This window comes from Pseudoliparis swirei, chromosome 7 (genome assembly GCF_029220125.1).
Source record: "Pseudoliparis swirei isolate HS2019 ecotype Mariana Trench chromosome 7, NWPU_hadal_v1, whole genome shotgun sequence".
Taxonomy (NCBI): Eukaryota; Metazoa; Chordata; class Actinopteri; order Perciformes; family Liparidae; genus Pseudoliparis; species Pseudoliparis swirei.
Genome location: NC_079394.1, coordinates 2,275,489 through 2,297,793, shown reverse-complemented (window position 1 = coordinate 2,297,793; position 22,305 = coordinate 2,275,489). Strand labels below are relative to the sequence as shown.

The 22,305-nt window shown below is 42.3% G+C and overlaps 2 protein-coding genes across 3 annotated transcripts; one reads left to right on the top strand and one right to left on the bottom strand.

The window, feature by feature from the left end:
• Nucleotides 1-71: 71 nt before the first annotated feature.
• Nucleotides 72-5,299, bottom strand: arsk (arylsulfatase family, member K). The gene is made up of 8 exons (XM_056418995.1): nt 5,106-5,299; nt 4,806-4,935; nt 4,562-4,721; nt 4,040-4,322; nt 3,771-3,942; nt 2,418-2,642; nt 1,988-2,203; nt 72-1,875 (listed from the first exon to the last, which is right to left on the bottom strand). The coding sequence occupies exons 1-8, from the start codon at nt 5,211-5,213 to the stop codon at nt 1,601-1,603; spliced, it is 1,569 nt and encodes a 522-aa protein (XP_056274970.1). The 5' UTR covers nt 5,214-5,299; the 3' UTR covers nt 72-1,600.
• A 1,924-nt stretch (nt 5,300-7,223) lies between these two features.
• On the top strand, nt 7,224-16,161 carry arrdc3a (arrestin domain containing 3a). Of its 2 annotated transcripts, none has more exons than XM_056419276.1 (8): nt 7,224-7,751; nt 9,675-9,756; nt 9,890-10,037; nt 10,277-10,379; nt 10,570-10,826; nt 11,399-11,555; nt 11,871-12,024; nt 12,604-12,691. In XM_056419276.1, the coding sequence occupies exons 1-7, from the start codon at nt 7,472-7,474 to the stop codon at nt 11,996-11,998; spliced, it is 1,155 nt and encodes a 384-aa protein (XP_056275251.1). In that variant the 5' UTR covers nt 7,224-7,471; the 3' UTR covers nt 11,999-12,024; nt 12,604-12,691. The 2 variants fall into 2 exon arrangements, with proteins under 2 accessions (XP_056275251.1, XP_056275250.1); XM_056419275.1 differs by lacking the exon at nt 11,871-12,024 and adding an exon at nt 13,284-16,161 and having other exon boundaries at nt 7,227-7,751; nt 12,604-12,746.
• The last annotated feature ends 6,144 nt before the right edge of the window (nt 16,162-22,305 follow it).

The following is a 22,305-nucleotide window of genomic DNA, read 5'->3' as shown; positions in this document are numbered from 1 at the left end:
ATTTTCAGAATAAAATGACCTGCACTTCTGGTCCACTTGAGTGTGCAGAAATAAACAAAAACAAAAAAAAGTTAACTCGATATTAATTTATTTGGGTCAAGAAAATATCTTTTTAACAATGGAAATAATGTCATATATTCACATCATGGTTATGTTATATTTAAATTAGGGCTGTGAAACGATTAAAATTTTTAATCGGGTTAATCACAGGTTTTTGTGGATTAATCATGATTAATCACATATGACCGATATTCTTGGTATATTTTGTGAGAACATAGAGATTTATGACAAAAGACGGATATATACATTTATACATTCTTCTATACAATGGTGCTGCAACTCAGCAGTTATTTAGCAGTTTTCTTCCATATGGAACATTAATACATCTTCATCCTAAACAGAATGTTTAACCCTCCTGTTACCTTTCGGGTCAATTTGACCCCATTCAATGTTTAATGTCGGTGTTCTTTGGGGTCAATTTGACCCCAGGCTGTTTTTCACTGTCAAACATATCAGAAATATCAACTTTTTTATTTATTTAAAGGGCTATTTAGGTAGTCAACAAACAAACATAAAGTACCTCACACTTAAACTTGGGAAACAATATTAATTCTAATAATTTTCTGGAGGTTTTAATTGCTGGGGTCAAATTGACCCCGAGGGTAAAATATGTTAGTAAATGTAAAGGTAACAGGAGGGTTAAACAGAGCATTTTTCTCTTGTTTGTCAACCATTAACTCCACCATGATACAATCTAAAGGTGGACAGATTGACAAGTGACTTTTTTTGCTCGGTCCCGATGCGCGCGCACGGATGTCTGTGGCGCGCCAGACGGAGATCGATAAGTGTTAACGCAACGCGTAGAGACAGAGATGACATGCTGCTGTGGAGATACGATCAACAACAGACGTTTAGTTTAATAAAAGAACAAAGACGTGCTCTAGAGAACATGTCAGGGGGCGGGCCAATCTTTTTAATGTCATGCGATCTGCCGACACTACGCCGCGATCGACTGGCTGGTCGCGATCGACGTGTTGAGACCCTGATCTACAGGAAGTAGAAGTCGTAACAAGGTTTCCGGAGGTGAACCTGCGGAAGGATCATTACCGATGAACAGACCGTCTGCATGAGAGCGGACAGAGTTCAGATTGAAGTGGTGTATTGGAAGCTCATTTTGCAAGTGACTTTCTTTCGTCCCGACGACCAACAACAGACGGATTGGAAGCTCATTCTGCGCATGCGTTAAATGCGTTTAAAAAAAATAACTAGTTAAACCTGTAATTGGATTAACTGAGTTAACGCGTTATTTTTCACAGCACTAATTTAAATCCCTCTGGGAGTTTGTGCAAATTAGTCAGACATATCAAATATAAAAATAAAATCCAGATTGAGTCGAAGTGTGAACCTAGTACATTGAAAGGGATACTCTGAGATTATGCATCAATACAATTGTTTAAGTATAAATATCATAAGGAGTCATAGAGCCATCCATCAATGTCTCTCACATGGTCAAAGATGTGATAGCCCATGTGAGTCCAGTGCATTAAGAAGAAAAAAACACTTAAAGGTAACCATCATTTCAACAATAAAAAAAACAGTATCACAAAGAGTCCGAGAGCCAGTTGTCAATAGCTCTCTCATTAGCCAATGCATCTTTTTGCCAATCCACATGCCACCTGAGGTTAGCAATGACCTGGCTGTAGTTTCTCCCCAAACTTTGGTGCCAGGCAGCAAATGATTGTTTATTGTAGAGATGCACAGTTCTAGAGACCTTTGGATAGTCTACGATACGACGCAATATCTTGTCCAGATGTGCCTGCACAACTCGGAATTTGAGAGCGACATTGTGAAGTTCTTCCTTGTCCCGTGTTATGTCTGCAAACACAGAAAAATAAGAGGGTGCCAGTGTTTTATTATTTGTGTTATTCTTCTCGAAAGCATAGGTGGATTGAGTGATGAAGTTTAGTTTCTGAAGTTAGGAACTCACCAAAAAGCTGTGGGGGGACACTCAGACCATCTGCATAGGCAATGTATTTCCACCGGCCACTTCTCAGCATGTATGTGGAGGCATTGACATTACAGCCATGATATTCACTCAGAACCCAGTCTGGATGTGGCTTCTTGGAAACATCAGTGGCCTTGGATAGCAGAGGAAGGAGTGTGTGGCCACTGAGAGTACCTACTGCTGGAATACCAGCAATGTCTGCAAAAAACACAAGTGTGTTACATCAAGTTAACGTACTAAAATCCAAATCTAATACTGCTTTTATTATTTTGCTTTTACAAACTGTAGGCAGGCAATTCAAATCCCTCCACATCTTAACTAAAATGCTTTTATTCTACCTTTCAGCTGGCATTTTAAGGATTTAAAATATTCAATAGACATTTGAATCCTATTTTCCTGTCTACTTCCTTACCCAACACAGTGGGATAGAGGTCAACCAAGGACACAAGCTCCTTGACCTGCAGGCCAGACATCAGCCCAGGCCCCATGACCATCAGGGGGACATGGGAGCTGCCTTCAAACATTGACATCTTGTAGAACTGCCGGTGCTCCATGGCGAGCTCTCCGTGGTCAGCCGTAAAGATCACAACAGTGTTGTCCAGCAGGCCGGTCGCTCTCAGAGCTGAAATCACTTGGCCTGGTGAGACATCAAGCATCTGTTATATTTGTACTTAACATAAAAGACCTTTTCAAACATTGTAAAAATTATGTGTATCATGATTCAGGGGTTACAATTAAATGCAATTTATATTGCAATTCTGTAAGCAAGGCAATATATTGAAATGTTTTTTATTTTAATTATCTGAAAACAGTCTTTGCACATAACACATAGCACCATATGCAACATCCAACGTCTTAGCACTACTGTGAGAGGGAACTTGCACCCTAATAATCGCACGACACAATGAATCGATAATGAAATTCGTTGCCAACTATTTTAATAAATCGATTTTTAGCGATTCATTGTTGCAGCCCTAATACACACAGAGGTATATAAATAAAAACGGAAATATGCAAAATAGGCTGTATATATATATATATACAGCCTATTTTGCATGTTTGTGTTTTTATTTTATTCATAATTTTAATTTTATTGAGAATTATTTATTTATATTAATATAATATTTAAGTCAAAAATATATTATTATTATTATTTTTGCATATTTGTGTTTTAATTGTTCCTTAATATTTTTCATCACTGTCCGACATCGATAATGAAATTCGTTGCCAACTATTTTAATGAATCAATTTTTAGCGATTCGTTGTTGCAGCCCTAATACACACAGAGGTATATATATATATATATATATATATATATAACATTGAAGTGGCGGTAGAGATGTTTGGATCTGTGAAACTGACCTTTTGGTGCAATTTCATTAAATGTTAAGTTGACCTCTACTTGTATAGCATTTACGAATATTCTGAGCACTCAACACAATTTCACACTTACTTGTTAACATTCACCCGCTCACACTCATTCATACACTGATGGGAGGGGCCACGGTTCCACCTGACCATCAGGCTAACATTCAGACCCCTTTAGCTACAGCTACAGGAGCAATTCGGCGTCTTGCCCAAGGACACATCGGCATGGGCTAGTGGAGCCGGGGATTGAACCGACGATCCTCTGACGACGCACGCCACTGAGCCACCGTCAGTCACCCACGGTAGTTTGAAGTCGAGCCACCTTTGCGAGTTTGAAAGACGCGGGTTAAGCTTCAAGTCGGCCCGAAAGTAGGATGAATGGCTTCCCTCGACTCACCCAGCATGGCGTCTGCTTCAGCACACATGGCGTAATAGAAGGCCCGTATGCTTTTGACTTCGTCCTCCGTGAAAACACCGCTGCAGTTTTTGGCGACGGAGGAGTAGTAGTCGACAGGGTGCATGGCAGCGAGAGGCAGCCATTTAGGAACAGCGATGTGCTCGGAAGACACCTGCGTGTGTAGAATAAGAACAGAGGACTTTATAGTGATTTACATAAAAACATACACATGTGATTCTGCAATGATGGAGAGAACAGAAGCAGCATGCCTTCTTCAGCCAGTATGGTGACGTAAGGAAGGTGGATCCTCCGGCGGCGGGCCCCAGGGATTCTGTTTTGTAGGGGTGAGGTAAATTAAGGCCAAGATATAGTGCGAAGGGCTGGCGTGAGGACGCGGCTCTCTGGTGGATCCACTGTGTCGCCTTGTCTGTGTTCTCCCAGTCTTTTCTCATGATTCTGACCGTGGACGTGTTCCCGACGAGTTGCGCAACAGGCCGGCCTTCTTGGCGCAGGACGAACCGAACGTCTCGTGTCCAGGCCTCGACCCGATTGCTGCAGAAGTTGCACAGACACGCAACAAAATAACAAACAAGTTGCAGGCGGCGAGATGAAAAAATGGGAAGTGGAAAGAAACATGATAGGACAAGTCCCCCAAAAAAATGACTCACACTAACTGCCCACGTACACAGTATGTTCTTTGATTATTACTGATACAGTTAGTCGTTAACACTTCTTTAGAGTATATGTGTTATAAGCTGTTTTCTAGAGACACAGTGACAGATGCTGCCTACCTAACAGAGTGACTCCCGGAGGTGTAATCCAGCTTGCCCATCGACTCGGTAAAATATCCATTTGCCTCCAGCAAATCCATCCATGTCGTTGCATTAGCATCAAGGCACTTGTAGTTGTTCCACGACTGAGTGAGGTGAACAAACTGACCGCTCCACATTGCTGTGAAACAAAGATTAAACGGCTGAATGTACTATTCCACCTTGAATGACGACCACGGTCTTTTCCCCGGAGCCGTTAGTGTACCTGCTCTCGAGGGGCAGCAGATGGGCGAGTTGGTGTAAGCGTTGAGGAAAGTGGTACCGAGCTCCCTGAGGTAGTTTACATACGGCAGCTGCACAACTTTGCTGCCAGGGTCAAAGGTCAATCGCCCATCCTGCAGAAAGAAGAAAACTAGCATTTAGACCTAAAGCCAGAGGTACACAGTCCAAACAAGGACTGCATTTACGTGTAATCTTCTTGAGTCTGTCCTTGAGACTATGATAAATTAAAGCTGATATTATTGAGGCAGTTACTGTACAGCACTGTGACTTAATTCATACTCACAAATGCATCACTCATCACCATCACGATATTGGGTCTGGTTTCATTTCGGCACAAACTTTGTCCATATATTTGACAAAGGAATATCAAATGAAATATTTCTGTTTTCATGTCAGCGTCTCACAATCTTCCGATTTGGTGATTTTCTGTCTTAAAAGAAGAGATTTATCTGGACCGGTGAGATTTATGTGAGGCGATTTCCCTCCAGATTTGTTTTTTAACTCTACGTGACGGAAACTCTCGAGTCGTATGGACTCGCGTAAACATCCCGGTTACGCCTTCAAAATAAGAGTTTTAGACTTACATTTAAAATAAAGATGATTAACATGTAATGACACACTGGCGACTCTAGAGGGCAGCACTCCTCTTGTAATAATTGCTGCACGTTTGGAGTCGAGTTGTCTATGACGTCATCGCCACAACTTCAACTACAACTACTATTTGCGCTTTGTTTACCACAAAGATGTAACACTAGATATGATGATATGATACTTGCTAATAAATTATGAAATCAGACTTCAGAATGCATATGACTGAGTGATGCAGTTTTAAAATGATAGGAGGTAGAATGGAATATGATTACTATTTAATTTTTTTCATTATGGGTTTTAATCACTCGCCATCTCTTTGTGTTCATACGTTGCTGCTTGATGCAGATCTCACAAACTTTGATCTCCAGAGCTAAAGCTGTCGTACACCTACTTCCTGTATGCTTTCTGAGCACCTATCTCCTCTTTTCTTTCCTTATGTATGAATTGTCATCTCTATTGCACATGACTAACTCTGCTTCCTCCCCGGAGTCCTTTTGACTTCACGTCATAGGTCTGGATCGTGGAATATGCTGACTACCAACTCTTCATCCACTCTGTCATATTGATTGTGTTGTTCCTGTGTTTGAATTAGTGTGTAATGATTCCTTCTGGTCACATGACATCTATGACACCTGTCCATCCTGGAGAGGGATCCTCCTCTGTTGCTCTCCTGAAGGGTTCTTCACCTTTTCCCCCTGAAGGGTTGTTTGGGAGTTGTTCCTGATCCGATGTGAGGTCAAAGGTCAGGGATGTCTATGTGTACTGATTGTAAAGCACTCTGAGACAAATTTGTAATTTGTGAAAATGGACTATACAAATAAACTGAATTGAATTGTAAATCTTTATCACATCATCGTTTAATTGTTTTGCTAAATTGATGTGGCGCCGTATGAATAATCAAAACGAATTAGGATTGAAATGACCGTTTTGAAGTCATTATGTGTTCGTTGAACGCGACCAGATCCCGAGCTGTTCAACAGGTGATGCTGCAGCTCACTGCAGTAGCCTTGATGGTCCACCAGGTGGCGTGTTGAGCCTCAGAGTTGTTTTTCTGTACACTGTGTGAGTTCAACACGATGAGAAATCCCAACCCACCACCACCACCACCACCCCACCCCATATGTGCATGGACCATTGTAATCTTAACACACACAAAATATATGCTAGATGAATAAATAGGGAGCTATTCTAGAAGTCTACTCCACCTTAAAGCGCAGGAATACTTAGTATCCACATGGCCTATACAGCAGGATGCATGCACATCTCAGTCGTTGTTTTTGTTGTTGATTGCACACGGATACAGAGGCTGTGTGCCATGGATATATGTGCAATGATTCCATGTGTGTGGGGTTTATATCACAGATACACGTATCAACATAAAAATATGCCTAGACGTAAAGCTGGAAGCCATAGGCCTGTAAAATATTTAGAAATGATACCTGTAAAATATTTAGAAATGATGCACCATATATTAATGGTTATCAGATAATCATATGTAATGAAGAGTATAATAGTGTATTTTTGGTTTTTAATGCCATCAGCTAAACATGAAAAGCCTATAAATCACTCGACATTTGACTTTTGGGGTGGATTCTAATTTAACAAATGACCCGTGAATTCTCACCTCTAAAACTATTGTGATGAACATGTCTTCGTGCAGTCTTTCAGCTGTTTGACCAAACTTGTCATCTGGCTCCGAGCCACACTTCTCTTGCCTGGTTGCAGAAGGCGGAAGGAGGGGGCAGCGGGGCCCTGCGCATGCGCCCGAGGTTGTTTTTCACACAGCCCGGTCGCTTAAAGTGAGCGGAGCGACGGGGGTTTCCTTGTCTTTGACTGGAGACCGACCAGCAGAGAGGCGGACGATAACAGCATCCTTTGCTGTTATTCAGCCATCACACATCTCGATGAACTGCTCGCAGAGAAACCGCTGATCGTGCCTCCTGCTTTTTGCAGGGCAGAGATACCGATCAGTGTCTCAAAGACTGCATCTCTTTTTCTTATGAAATTATTTTTTCATAGACTTTTTTTTATTTCAAGGTCTCTGCATCTCTTTCCACCATGGTGCTAGGAAAGATGAAGAGCTTCACAGTGAGCTACAACTGTCTCAATGACAGCAACGTCCCCGTGTTCTCCAGCGGGGACTGCGTCTCAGGGAGGGTGGTCATCGAAGTCACCGGAGAAATCCGCGTGAAATCTCTGAAAATCCACGCAAAGGGATTTGCGAAAGTTCGTTGGACTGAATCTAGAAATGCTGGATCCAACACTGCCTACACGCAAAACTACACAGAAGAAGTGGAATATCTAAATCACAAAGATATCTTAATTGGGCACGAGAGAGGTAAGAGACTTTGGTTTTATTATTTTTATTTTTAGAGCAGAAGTTTGAGTGAAACTGAGTGTTAAGATGCTCTTTGTGCTGGGAGAGGATCAGGTGATAATTGGAGGATGCTGTAGCCTTGAATGTCAGAAACGGTGTTAATAACATTAATATACACACTGTTGGATTTGGTTATCTTTCATCGTGTGAATGCATGTGTGTGGTGATGTCGGCACAATATGCTTTAGTGGCATTGGCTGTATAGAACTCCATCGTTCCTTGTTTGTGTCAAGGTGTCAATGAATGACAGCAGCTCGGGCATCAGTGTTTTTCACAGTATTTCCAGTGTAAAGCACATTTTCTGAGACGCAGAGCTAAGGAGTAATTGGTTGCAGTGATGCACCTTCCGCTTTGTGAGACATTTTCAATGCAAAAACGTATCATATTTGGTGTTTCTTTGTAGCTTTTCTTAAGTTTCCACCCATTGTTCAAAGCGGTTCAATCCTGTTCAGAAAACTGGACCAGGGAGGGGGCGGAGCTAAGCGCACGACCCTCCCTCGCCCGTCAGCTATTGGCTGAGGTGCTCGTGTGTGGCCAATGACATCACCCTCTTGCAAAGATTGACAGAAGACGCTGCAACTTTTTAATTAAGAAAACACCTGCAGAATACAATGTATCAACAGCAGTACCTGTGGTATGACTGTAAATGTATGTGGTGGAGCTGCACAGCTGACAGTTTACGTTATTCTTCTATTCTATTTTCCTCTGCACGTTATGACGATGCATTGCTCTATTGTCAGCAGCATTGCGCTTCGGACATATTTGCGTAACTTTATCCGCAGAATGGTGGATGTTTTCGATGGTAGAAGGCGCCCATTGTGCGCGCCTGTATTTCCACATATGTGCCTTTTTTTGTATTGGGTTTAGCTTGGGATTTTATTTTTTCATCTTAAACTCCTTTTTAATAAACATCTCGTTTCTGGTCACCTGCAGCAGCCGTGAACTGGTTTCGACTAGCTTCCATGACGCTATAGCCTGTCAGGCATTTTGCATGCTAAGGCAAATTGTAACGTTATCCTACATCCTGCAGATAAACGACACGCTACGTCGTGCACCAAAGATAAAACATCATAGCACATTTCCTGTGAAAGCTGAGGTGGATAAACCGTCCACAGCTGCTGCAGCTGGTGTCGGGACCAGTCTGGTTGGTGACTGCGGGTTGTCGCACAGTGAATGCGTAATGAGAGCGCAGCAGCGGCTGTGGGAAGCTGCTCGCACCGGTTTCGGCCGGTCTCCTCCTGCTGGAGTCTGCGGTGTGACTGACAGCTCCGGACTTGTTTACCACACGGCTGCTGCTGCTGCTGCGAGGGGGAGGGAGTGCTGAGCTGGCAGAAGCACACCCAGCTCTTCTTGTTTCAAATATTTTACAAATTATAATAATTTGCAATATTTTTATAAGCATTTTGCAGGGCTCTCAAGTTTTGAAGACAGGCAAGAGTGACATTTCCATCAGGTCCTCTCCTCTCTTTTGGAAAAAAGGAAAATGCTCGTTTTTAAAAAATATTAGTGATGAATAGAAAACAAGTAGGTCCTTGTTAGCCAGGTGGATTTATCTACCGATTATGACGTCATTGTAGCCCAGTTTCCCCCCCATTCGAGCCTATGTACCTCCATCATGCCACAATGGGATTTCTGGGAGCACCATCTTGCACGCTCAGTTTCTGGTACCTTAAAGAATCAACTTCTTTGGTGTGCCTTTAGTATTAGTCTGCTGCTCATCTCTCAATACATACGTTTTAACGACCGATATGATAGTAAAATCCGCTTATTCTCTTTTGTCTCCCCCACCCTGTGTTTTTGCTATGACTTTCAGATGCCTTCATAAAGCATATTACCAAGGTATGGTATACATGTGTTTGGAATATTGTCCTCCTTGTTTTTCAGACGATGACAACTCTGAGGAAGGACTCACCACTATCCATTCAGGAAGATATGAGTATGCATTCAGCCTCGAGCTTCCACAGACGTAAGTGTCTTAATACTCCACTTGATTCAGATCAAATAGCAATATCATCATTATTCAGCTGTAGCCTACGCGCCATCTCGACAGGTAATAGAACCCCTTTCTTTTCCTTCTCCTCCCGTCTTCTTTCCCGTAGACCTCTGGCTACCTCTTTCGAAGGAAAGCATGGCAGTGTGCGCTACTGGGTAAAGGCCGAACTCCACAGGCCGTGGCTCCTGCCCATGAAGACCAAGAAGGAATTCACAGTCTTTGAGCACATTGACATCAACACTCCATTATTGCTGGTGAGTTATTTTTGAAGAAGCTTTTAAACTTTTTAATATGACGTATAATTTAAATTTGGAGACCCATTGTACTGACGGCAACCGACTAGTGCGATACTCCGTGTCAAAATGAAACTTTTGTCTAGTTTTGACTGATTACCAAATAGATAGAAGGAACACACTGGGTTTTTTTATATTGGTGGGCATTATTTAAGAGAAACCCTCATATTTTTTAACACATCTGTTTGTTCTTCTTTCAGTCACCACAGGCCGGCACGAAAGACAAGACTCTCTGCTGCTGGTTCTGCACCTCAGGTCCTATTTCCCTAAGTGCCAAAATAGAAAGGAAGGGATACACCCCAGGTGAGATTGAGTAAATTATTCAGAATGCAACTGATAACATTGTTAGTCATGGAGCTAAATTGATGGAATTATTACACTGTCTAGATCACTTCATGTATTGGTAATGCCACTGGATAAAAAGATGACTGCCGTGGATAGAAATGTAATGCAACGTCAATCCACCTCACCTCTGCCCTCTCTGACTCCGTAGGAGAGTCGATCCAGATCTTCGCCGAGATCGAGAACTGCTCGTCCCGCATGGTGGTGCCGAAGGCGGCCATCTACCAGACCCAGACCTTCTACGCCAAAGGGAAGATGAAGGAGGTCAAACAGCTGGTGGCCAACCTGCGGGGCGAGTCTCTGTCCTCTGGCAAAACTGAGACGTGGAACGGGAAGATGCTGAAGATCCCACCCGTCTCGCCCTCCATCCTGGACTGCAGCATTATCAGAGTGGAGTACTCCCTGATGGTGAGTGCGGTCTGACTGTATTTGTGCTGCTCTCGCACCTCATTCTGTTCTGTTTGTTTGCCACTGGCATAGACAAAAGGGGCTTTCTGCCCTCATTACAGTTTCCTTTTGACCTTTTTATTATCACCGTTACTCAGCGCCATTGTCAGGACATAATCGCTCTGTCCCGGTAAGCCAACACCTCTTTCCTGGTAAAGGACCTGGCTGACTCAGCCACCGTTTACAAATCCGAGCCGTGGATGGCACCAGGTGTTATCTCCACATGCTGCTAAGAGCATTAGCCCAGGATATCTTTGGAAACACCTGCCTTGAGGGTGCTTATAACCTCTTTACCTCGCGAACAGACAGCCACCAGACACGGGATCGACCCACCTCCAAGTCGTTGACCCACATTTTGTTGAACAACTGCACAACCCATTTCGCCCAGACTCGCTTTTTCCTCTTCTTTTTTTGTCTTTTTATAGAGCATTAAAAAGCTGTTTAATTTCATGCTGAATGCTTCGCTCATTGCAGCACACTTGTGATACCTCAGGATGACTTGCTTATTCTAACCAGCTGTGGTGATTACTCAGGTTTACGTGGACATACCCGGGGCGATCAACCTGTCCCTGAACCTGCCCCTGGTCATCGGGACAATCCCTCTCCACCCCTTTGGCTCCCGCACCTCCAGTGTCAGCAGCCAGTGCAGCATGAGCTGGCTGGGCATGGGTCTGCCCGAGAGGCCTGAAGGTAGGTTACGCTCATGATGCATGCATATTAGGGCTGTCAGCGTTAACGCGTTAATCTATGCAATTAATTTGGCCGCGTTAACGCACTAAAATATTTTAACGCAATTAACGCAACTTTGTTTACTTCCGGTGTGCCTTGAAGTTTTTACACTCCTCTGAGTGTCAAACCGCGGCAGTGCGGTTTAACACTGTTTCCGTTTTAAAAACAATTATTTCTCCGCGAAAATAAGGAGCAGAAATCAGTTTAAACTCATGGATGAATCAGTCGGGTTTCCTCCTCCTCCTCCTTCCTCCCGTCTCCCCCTCTGATCCACAGAGGAACGAGGGGCGACGTGTCGGGTGACGCGGCGCGGAAAGAACTCGTCACACGAAACCTTCAACCTGATTTGTCAATCCGTTTGTCTGTCAACATTTTGCGAAAAACAACCAATGAACACTCAGTAAATCACAAAGGACCTCCCACCACACAGGTGAGGCTCATTAGCAACCTGTCAACCAGAGAACACGACACGAGGACAAATGTGCCTCATTGAATAGAGCTGAGATTGTTCTGGAATGTTTGATGTATAACACATGGGGGTATGTGTCACATGAAAACGCCTTTAAAAGGTGAATTTACATTTTTTTGTAAAATGGAGAACATGCCCCCAGAGGGTGAACGTGACATATGTGAATGTCAGTCAGTTACCAAGGCCACTGGTTCTGCTGCTGTTCAATGTTAAAGATGACAGGACCAATGGGGTCTCAATATACTTCTTTTTTTTACTAATCTGGATGTTTCACTGAAGAAACAATTTATCATCCACAATATTAAATACCTCGCTGGCACTTTATAGGTAGGAGCCTCTTTGAAACACAGCTCTGTGTGAAGTTTTGTCTTTAAAAAGAAAGAAAAAAACCTTTTAATCGCAATTAATGAATTTCAAAATGTGCGATTAATTAGTTAATTTTTTGTAATCGATTGACAGCCCTAATGCATATATATATAAAAATTCATTCTGAGTTTACTGATCGAGAATGCTAATATGTGGCTCGCTGGTCCTCTGCAGCTCCTCCAAGCTATGCAGAAATTGCGACGGAAGAGCAGAGGCAGAGCAGTCTGGATGTCCCCGCAGCCCGCGAGGAGCTGGACGGGCCTCTCTTCGCCTACATTCACGAGTTCCGCTTCCAGCCTCCTCCTCTGTACTCTGAGGTAAGCACCAAATGAAATAGTTTCAAGTTTCAAGTTTTTATTGTCACATCCCCTTTTATACAAGTATAATCGGTTCGTGAAATTCTTATGTGCAAAACACCCGACAGCAGTAGCAGACTAAAAAAAGAATAAGAATGAGAATAAACTATACAATATCCACACAAAAAAGAAGAAAGTATTAACAATATATATATAAAACAATGTAATAGAATATACATCATGGCAATATATATATATAAAACAATGTAATAAAATATACACTTTTTTTGAGACTATATATATATATATACATACAATATATATATACAATATATATATATATAAACAATGTAATAAAATATACACCATGGCCATAGATATTCACAGAATATGTTCTGGTGTGTAGTGTTAATGAGGGTCTCAGTCCTTGTTCAGCAGCCTGATGGCCTGACTGAAGAAGCTGAAGAAGCTGTAGAGCAAAGCAGTCGTTCATTTATATTGATATTACAGACCAAATAAAACCCGAACTAAACCCTCTTTTACTCGTCTCCTTTCCAGATCGATCCTAACCCGGATCACGCGGGCCGTACGGAGCAGCGCCGGCTTGACGCCTGTCCGTCACGCTGAAGGGTTTTCCTGAAAGTCCCCAGACCGACTCTGGGATCTCTAAAGAAAACTGCTTGCAAGGCTCAGCTTTGTTTATTCTTCTCCAACAACAAGGTTCACACAATGCTGTTGACATCAAGAGAAATACAAAGTATCCGACCAACCAACAACGACTTGGACAAATACCTACAGTTGCGTTGGGTTGGACTAATCTGTTCCTGCCTTCCCTCAGCGAGAGAAACGGGATCCACTAGTTTGGGGCTTCGCTTCCCTTCCTGTGTCAGCCTGCTGAGGGTGGGAGGCACACAGATGAACACATACTCAGTCTGTATGACCCCCCCCCCCCTCCCTCCCTCCCCCCCGCTGGTAGCGAGAGCCCTGGTGATAGTGATTGACAATGAAGAATCAGTAAGGCTTGGCCTCCCGAGCTTCTCTTTAACTCTTGATTCTTCTGTACTCGTGGCACATACGGACGCGGCTCCTCACACGGGAGGACCGATCGCGTCCCGGCTTCAGCAGAATCGGCTCGAGAAACCTCGACAAAAAGAGAAAACTAATGTTCTAAGCACCACAGTCTGTACGAACGAAAGCGTTCGGCAGTCGGCGACAGAGCAAAGACGAGGTCCTCCTGCCTCGTTTCTGATTTTTTAGTTTTGCACACTTTATTCTTTACTTGATATGTGTTGCTCTTTTGAATGAGAAATGAAGAAGAAAAAAAAATAGGATGCGCCAGACTACGAATATGAGACTGCAGGCTTAACTTTCAAGACTTTCAACTGCATAAGTTTGAGCAACGCTGAGAACAGGATTTGATTTTGGGGAAAAAAAAGATTGACAAGGACAAGAACACTGCACTGAATTTGGAAAAGCTTTTTTTCTTTTTCTCCTCGTGACATTTCCTCAGTGACTTAAAATAACTATACTGGACTTCTGCAGCACACTATCTCCATCTTAAAGCTCTTAAGATGTGGCCTCCTCAGCTTTAGTTCTGTTGTTCTGTTTTGTATTTAGATCCAATTATAGAATAGCCTTTAACCTTTTCTTGTTTTCAGGTTGCTCTGGATTTGGACTAGGAGGGTTGCAGACCTTCATTTGCCGCTCAAATTGTAGCTAATGAGCAAAGCGTGTGTGTCTGTGCGTGTGCGTGTGCGTGGAACAGAGAGGGTGATACATTATGGAGGGACTCGCCCCACCCTTGTTACCTGCAGCCCCTCTACTCCCAATCTCAGGGCAAGCCAGGCTTGCAAAACTGCCCAAAAAGCACTGTCTCAGGTGGTCGTCTCACTTGCCAAACAGTCAGGGGGGGGGGAAAAGATCATTTTAGTTTTAAATTGCACTGGGTTTTTTTAGTACCGAAACAAGAGAATAGACCTGAAGCAAGGCAGCTTTCTGAGATTAACCACATTCCCGTTTTGTCCTACTGCACTTGCCCAGTTCATCCAACCAACAGTTAGATTTGACCAGACCAGTGAAACCAGAACGCTAAAAAAAGATGGAAAAAGAGGAGTGCTCCTGCAATAAAGGAGCCAACCCAGCACAAATGAAAAGCTGGGGATGTTGCTAAACCTCTGTGCAGACTGCTCAGAACAAGTAGTAGTAGGTTGACATGAGTAATACATTGGTTTTCTAACTCATTCAACACAATAGGCCAGCTGTAACAGAGGTTTGACATCGTCAAGAGGAGGGAAAAAAGAAAAGCAGCACTTTTTTTAATAAGAAAATGATCATTCAGAAAAAGCGTTTGATGGAGACGGACTGGCGAAAAACATTTGGTACGAACGATGTTATTCTAGCAGTGTTGTGTAGGACATTGACGCATTATTTTACTTTTTAAGATTAGTGACTTCTTTTCTAAAGTTTACATTTTTAAACGTAGCTGACACAAGTGTGTGTTTGTGCACGCTCTAATTGAGATCCAGCTGGCGACTAAATATACTGCTTCTGACAGAAATCAACAGATTATTAAGGTGATCTTATCTTAGTGGCCTTGACACAGAAAAGACCTGATCATGAGTCTTCATTTTTCAGTGTCTATGTTAACTCTTGTTCTCTTTTGATTATGTTTGTCTGTATGTGTTAGACCTTTCCATGTTTATTCAAAAGGACAAAAAGGGAAGAGGAAAAGAAGTCCTTTTTTTTTTAAAGAAGTAAATGTTTAAGAAAATGACATCCTGGATAAGCGTCTCAATTGGGCTCTTTTCTGAAGCTGATGAGGGTTGACTATTTTTATTTTTCTCTCCATGTTCTGGGCATTATACAGTTTGCTTCCTAGTTTAACAGCAACCTCCCTGACCGGTCTGATCCCCTTCAGGCCTGGGGAGGGGGGCAGCTGTTGATCAGCACCCTTCCCCCCCTCTAAAACACTTGGGTAACACGGGGTAGCAGACATGCCGCTTCGTCCTCTATCCTAATATATTTTTTGCAGTTCTTTGTTTGGATTTTATTTTTGGGAAATTGAATCAAGCTACTCAATAAGCTGACATATTTGTTTCAGGTTGGTCAATTCCATAGTCCATTTGCTCGGGCCGCAGCAGTCCAGTGTCAAAACTAAGCTAAACTCCTGACTTAATAAAGGCAGGAACTGAAATGTTCAGATAAAGAACCTGGGAAATGGGATCTGAGACATTTTAGAAACAAAGTGCAATATCACTCACTGAATTTTCTTTATTCTCCATTTGTATGTTTTGTTTTTATGCTTTTTATTTTATTTTTTGTCTGTCAATCATCAAAATGTATAGATATTCTATGAATATACTATGTTCTGAATGGTTTAACCTTATGTCTAGTTCTTCCTTTTGATTTGAATAAACATTTTGTTCAAAAATTACAATGAACTGTTGTGTGAAACATTTAACGCAAGTATACCAGTGCACCCTATACATTAGTGAAGATACAGTTTCCTCTTTGTTTTTCTGAGCACCAGTGTTTGACAGAATTACAACAAATCATCCCTTCAACTGAAAAGCATGATTCAAATGATTAATCATTACCCGTTACTTCCCCTAAATCTATTTTATTTGGGTCATGACGGTTTCAGATTAGAAGCAAGCAGGTCGCCACTCTGCAGGACCCAGATTATCCAGTAAAAAACAAAGTGTCACACTGCCCCTGGAGGTGGTTTAAAAACTGCACCCGACCTTGCATGACAGTAAAGGGAAATACTTTTACTGAATACATCTTACTTCATCACAAGCAGCCAATTATTACTATTTCATTGAAAAATTGCCCTTACTTATATTTTAAGTTTACGGTTTATCGGGTATTTGTCAGATTTTCATCCCCACTGAATACAAATATTTGTTATCAACAAGAAATCTGACAAACGTGGCACAGAGGACACTCACTGTTTGTACATGTCCACACGTCATGAGTTTCCTGGGGTCTCGAGGAGAGACAACGCTGGTAAGAAAAGCTCAGTACCACTGAGTCATACTAAACTAACCCATTTCAGATCAATCAGATGCTTATTATGACCCAATGTGTCCAAATAATACTTATAATAAAGTTGAATTGTATATGACAAGTCACTCTAGCGCCCATCTCTCGGACCCCCAATGAAACCTGATAGAAGTCGATGGCTACAGGCCATGTGATCCACATATAAGAAAACACATGATTTATGGATCACTGCTGAAAGATGCATGTACAAGAAAGGGTGTGATGGTGTGCTGCAAAATAATGATGGAGAGATTTAGATGTACGAAAAACGATTCTAGAATCGTTTTTTTATCTCCGGTGTTCGGGCGTCATAATTACAACCCTTTATTGAGTCATATTTGCATAAATGTGTTGTTATTGTAAAGTAATTGAGAGAATTGTGCTGTAAAGTAGTTATTTCACTGTCATTGTAGAAGTTGCATTTACCAATTCAAAAATATATATACCATTTAAATGTAAAAAAAAAAAAAAATCAATATCTCACATCTTCAAACAGGACTGCTGTCATTCTGGGACCAGTTTGTCTCCACACGTCCTCTTCAGAGCAGTCCTGTGTTTTGTGAGTAGTCTATACATTTTATTTGACCCGTAGTGTATCGACTTGAGTCCTACGTCCACGATATTTTTACTACTTGGTTTAGGTGGAAAAGACGAGCATGTACAGTATGCTGAAATAAGCTCAGCAGATACGATCACGCCAGATGTGAAGGTGCTGCGCTGATGTCTCGCCTTCAAGCTGCAACTCATGGGTCGCGGAAAAAGCATTAATGTCATAACTATTGTGAACCTGGCAGTATTTTATATCTATATGTATATATATATATATACAGTATATATGAATATATACATATACATATATATACATATAAATATGTGTATATATATATAAATATAAATGTCCTCTGTGACACACGATCCTGCAGTTATACTGCATTAAAAAGAAAGGAATAAAGCTTCTAAACATTTTGCCCCAAACTGACGTGTTAAATACAAAGTGACAGCTCATCAACTTTATTGGGGGTCTTTTGCAAATGATCAGTTTAAAGCGGCATGGGGGATGACTCAGCAGCGCTGTCAGCTTTGACCAAGCACTTCAGTTTGCCTTTGCCCCCCCCCCCTCCCCTTTTTGTGGGTGTCTGACCCCTGCTGAAAAAGAAGGTGGGGATTATTCAGGGACGGCATAGATTGGTGCTGCAGCGTGCATATACAGGACTGTCTCAGAAAATTAGAATATTGTGATAAAGTTAAATTATTTCTTCAAAAAAGATAAAAAAAAAACAAACATGCATTCTATATTATTTTAAAAAATCTATATTAATATTGCAAGCCTTTTATTCTTTTAATTGAAAACTCTAAAATACAAATTAAAAAAAAGATAAATACCTAAAAACAAAAAAATCAATAACAAAAAAACAAAAAAAAAAAAAAAAAAAAAAGATTAAAAAAGGTGTTGAAAATGTTAAATTAATTTGTTTAGTTGTTTTATTTGCTATTAAAGTTTTTTATTTTATTTGAGTTTTCTTACTTTTTTTGAGTTATAATAAGTTTTTAGCCAAAGAATAAAATAGCTTTAAAGTTGATTTGTAATGAAAGTATGAGAATGTTCAATATATTTTTGTTTTGAATTGTTTATTAAAAAATAAAAATAAAATCACAATATTATTATTTTCTGAGACCAATGTGTGTGTGTGTGTGTGTGTGTGTGCGTGTGTGGTGGGAGTGTTGATTAGCAAGTGCTGACGCTCCACAGGCCTCAGCTGTTTCCTCTCACCAGCTAATCCCACTACCCAGCAGCCCCTGTAATCCAGAGGTTCTCAGTAGTTTTCTGTGACCAGGCACATTCAGCATAGATGGGAGGGGGAGTTGGACTGAGGCCCCCCCCCCCCCGTATACGCCTGCTGGCCGGTGCCACATCATCACTGTGACATAATAGAAATACTCACACACACACACACACACACACACACACGTGGCCTGAGGCGTGGAGCGCAGCATCAATTCAAGCCCACACATTCCTCGAAACAATGGAACAACCAATAGTACTACAGGTCTGAAAATGTAAAGCAGGGAGGGATCCACAGGGGTACGACTTAATACACGTATCTGAAAAGTGTTAATCTATGACTGCTGTTTTATTAAAGCCAGATAATGTGACACTTAAAATAATATAAGCTACTGTAAGTCCCAAAAAACTATTCTTGAAATGAGTACGTTGGTGATTTAGTTGCTTTGTGCACACGTCCAGGTCACACAGCCTTGAATTGGGCTACTGCTTATTTATAATCACACACACTTCTCTGTACATTTCACTGCTTTAACATGTTTACTGTCAAACATGAATTGTTCCTTACATATTTACGAAATTAAGCTACAAGAAGGACGGAAGGCCACTAGTTCCCAGGTTATATTTCCCTACAATCCGATTCATTTATTCACCTTTCTTTCTGTGCTTTTTCCCAAATCCATTGTTATATATCCAATACTTCTTGAATGGTTAGTTCCATGTAATTATTCAGTGCATTTATTCTCTTCTCATGGTCAAAATAATGTAACCAACCTGTGATTGTCTCGAGCCAAACTGTAACTTTCCTGCCCTCTAACAGTCACTCAGCTCTCCTCATAGCCTCTTTAAGGCCCTCCTCTCCAGCACCCCAATCCTCTGCTTCGATCGACTGAGCTTTGAAGGACGGGACTCGTCTTCACGTTCTTCATATCACCTGCAAATTCATCAACATTGCTTATTGAAGGAGCAACACATGACATTCAGAGAAACAGTCACTCTCCCTCTGTGTGCCTTCTAATGCCAGCTTCTCCCTGTTCGATCGGCACGGCGGGGCCGGCTGCCCATGCTTTTAGCACGTTAGTGCATGTGAGTGTACATTAGTGCATGTGAGGGTGACCCATTGGTGAGCTTTCTGCCCTCGCACTGCCCGCCAACAGCAAATACAAGTACAAATGCAGCCGGTGAAGCGGTCCAGACTCGCATCTTGCACCTTGAATTTTTTACAAAGAAAGTTAGCTCTTTGATGAATGTGTAAACAGCCTTCTAGTCTTCACTTACATCATTATGTGCAGTAAAGGTCAGACACACAACAGTAAAAAAAAAAGTTACAGAATAAAAAAAAGACAAATGAGAAGACAGGGTCTTCACAGGATGAGGAATGATACAGAATCATGGAGTTCACACACACACACACACACACACACACACACCTACACACACACACACACACACACACACACACACACACACACACACACACACACACACACACACACACACACACACACACACACACACACACACACACACACACACACACACACACACACACACACAGCAGCCAGTGTGCCATCTGTCCCGAGTACAGAATCACTCTGTTTTTCTCTATAGGCACAAAGAAAGGAACAGAGATAGAGCCGCCGAGCGGAGGGCGGAGCGGGAGCGCAGTGTTTTTTGTTCAAGGGCTTTTCTTCGTGATCTTCCTCGGCAGCTGGTTCGTTCCAGTTTGAAGCACTTCTGCGTGAGGCGGCGGCCCACAGAGGCTGCTGCTGCTTTTTTCGTCACTGAAAGCTGGACTGTTTTGTGACCTTGCAAGGAACACGTTGTTTACCTTCACTGAACGCACCACAACGCACTGCTGCAACGAGAGAAGATGTGACCCTCACACAACGCAACACATTTCACTTTGTTGGTTTATCCTGCTGTCATTTTACTTTTGAAAACATGAAGAAGGAACTTTGGTTTCTGAATCGTCTCTCTGACACTTGTCAAGATGTAATCTTACTGCGACATTTTAAATGAAGATTGATACAGTGCATGCATGTCAACAGCAGCTGCTGCAAGGGAACAGTATCAGTCATCTGTCCTCAGACTTCTTGACTCTCAGCTAGGTTAACATTAGGCATAGTCGATCCGCTGCAAGGGGAACGTCACGTCATCACAGGTTACGTCTTGAGTGCAAAGACTCTGCAAGTGGCTTGGTTGCTTTGAACTGTCATAACTCATAACTGGGCACTCTGAGCTTTTGAGATATGGCTGTCAAAAGCATCATTCACATGTCTAAGGAACAAAAAAGCCACATTTTCTTTTAAATGCTTTAGAAACCAGAGGTCTTAAAAATCTACATTTATGTTAATATTTTGCAGTCAAATCAAATTGTTCCCTTATTCGTTTTATGACATTTTTCCAGTTACATTCGCTGTCACAGTACAATGTTCATAAACTGTACAACGAACAGCGCACCGAGCATGAACAGTGGAGCCACGTGCGAGCATAAACAAAGTCTTACTTAACAGACGTCGGATTCCTCGTCTAATATCGGCCTCAAGTTTCCAGAGTCGTCCCCCACCTCACTCATGTGTTGTTTCTTTTAGCACAAATACTATTGTTCTCTCAAGACTGAGGGAACATTTGCAGTGGCTAACAGTTGCAAAAGCACAGCGGCCTTGATAAGTGGGCGGAGCCTGATTTAAGATGACGCGGTTCATTTCAAATGATTTTCAAATATCCTCAGTGGAGCTGCACGGGGCCTCCGCATTCAGTCCGGACTGGGAACCTGATAGCCGGAGTGTGCTATGTTCACAAGCCAGGATTCCCATCCCTGCCAAGCCAAAGTCCCAGCATGGTCAGCATTCCACCTCCAACCATCCTTGACACACAAACGCTGCTCGCCACCGGCATGTTTGCAGCTCTTACGCAGCGCCACGAGTTCAAGACCTTATCGCCAGCACGGTTGGGAAAAGTCCTGCACAGTTTGCACTTCTTTCTTGCAAAGGCAAAAATAGACGTAGTAAAAGAAAGGGATCAGGTTCAAAGGACTGAAGCTGATATGACATGTCATTTTAATTGTCCAAGTAGGAATACTGTGCAAAACAAGGGCCATCTCAATGGCGAAATGCACGAACTCTGGCCAATTTAAATGAGCTCACAAAGGCATGAAAAAACAAGCTCAGTGCACACTGGAGAATGGCGTCAGTTTGATGCATGTTATCCAGGCTGCAGAGGGATTAGAAAGCCTACAACTAAAGCGTAGGTTGTAAGCCATTGCTTCTACCATCACGGCAGCCAGCAGAGCTAAACAGAGCGCTCTGGATTACAATACTGAGAAATGTGTCAGAGCCAGGCCACGGGGGGAAAGGCCAGTTCAGCGTGGACACGCTTCATTTGGACACGTGCCGCTCTTGGTTATGTCCAGCATGTGTCAACGCTGTTTTTTCATGCATCCACATTGTCTCCTTCCACCACTGAAGGAAGTCTCAAGTCGCCACCAGATGTGTTCGAACAGCTTTTCTAATCGTGCGATAAAGGCTGACATTTGGACCCAAAGAGAAAAACAAAGACGGCCTGACATTAGCGACGCACCTCCGTGTTCAAAAGGCGCCACGCGACACAAGCTGAAGCTCTGCAACTCGGATTACTGCATTACCTCAACGGTGGGTGCTGTGCTCTATTCTGAGAGATTGAGAGGAGGAATGTGAGATATTTCTCTCTCTCTCTCTGTTATGTCACCGAGGATTTGGCTCTAGAACATAG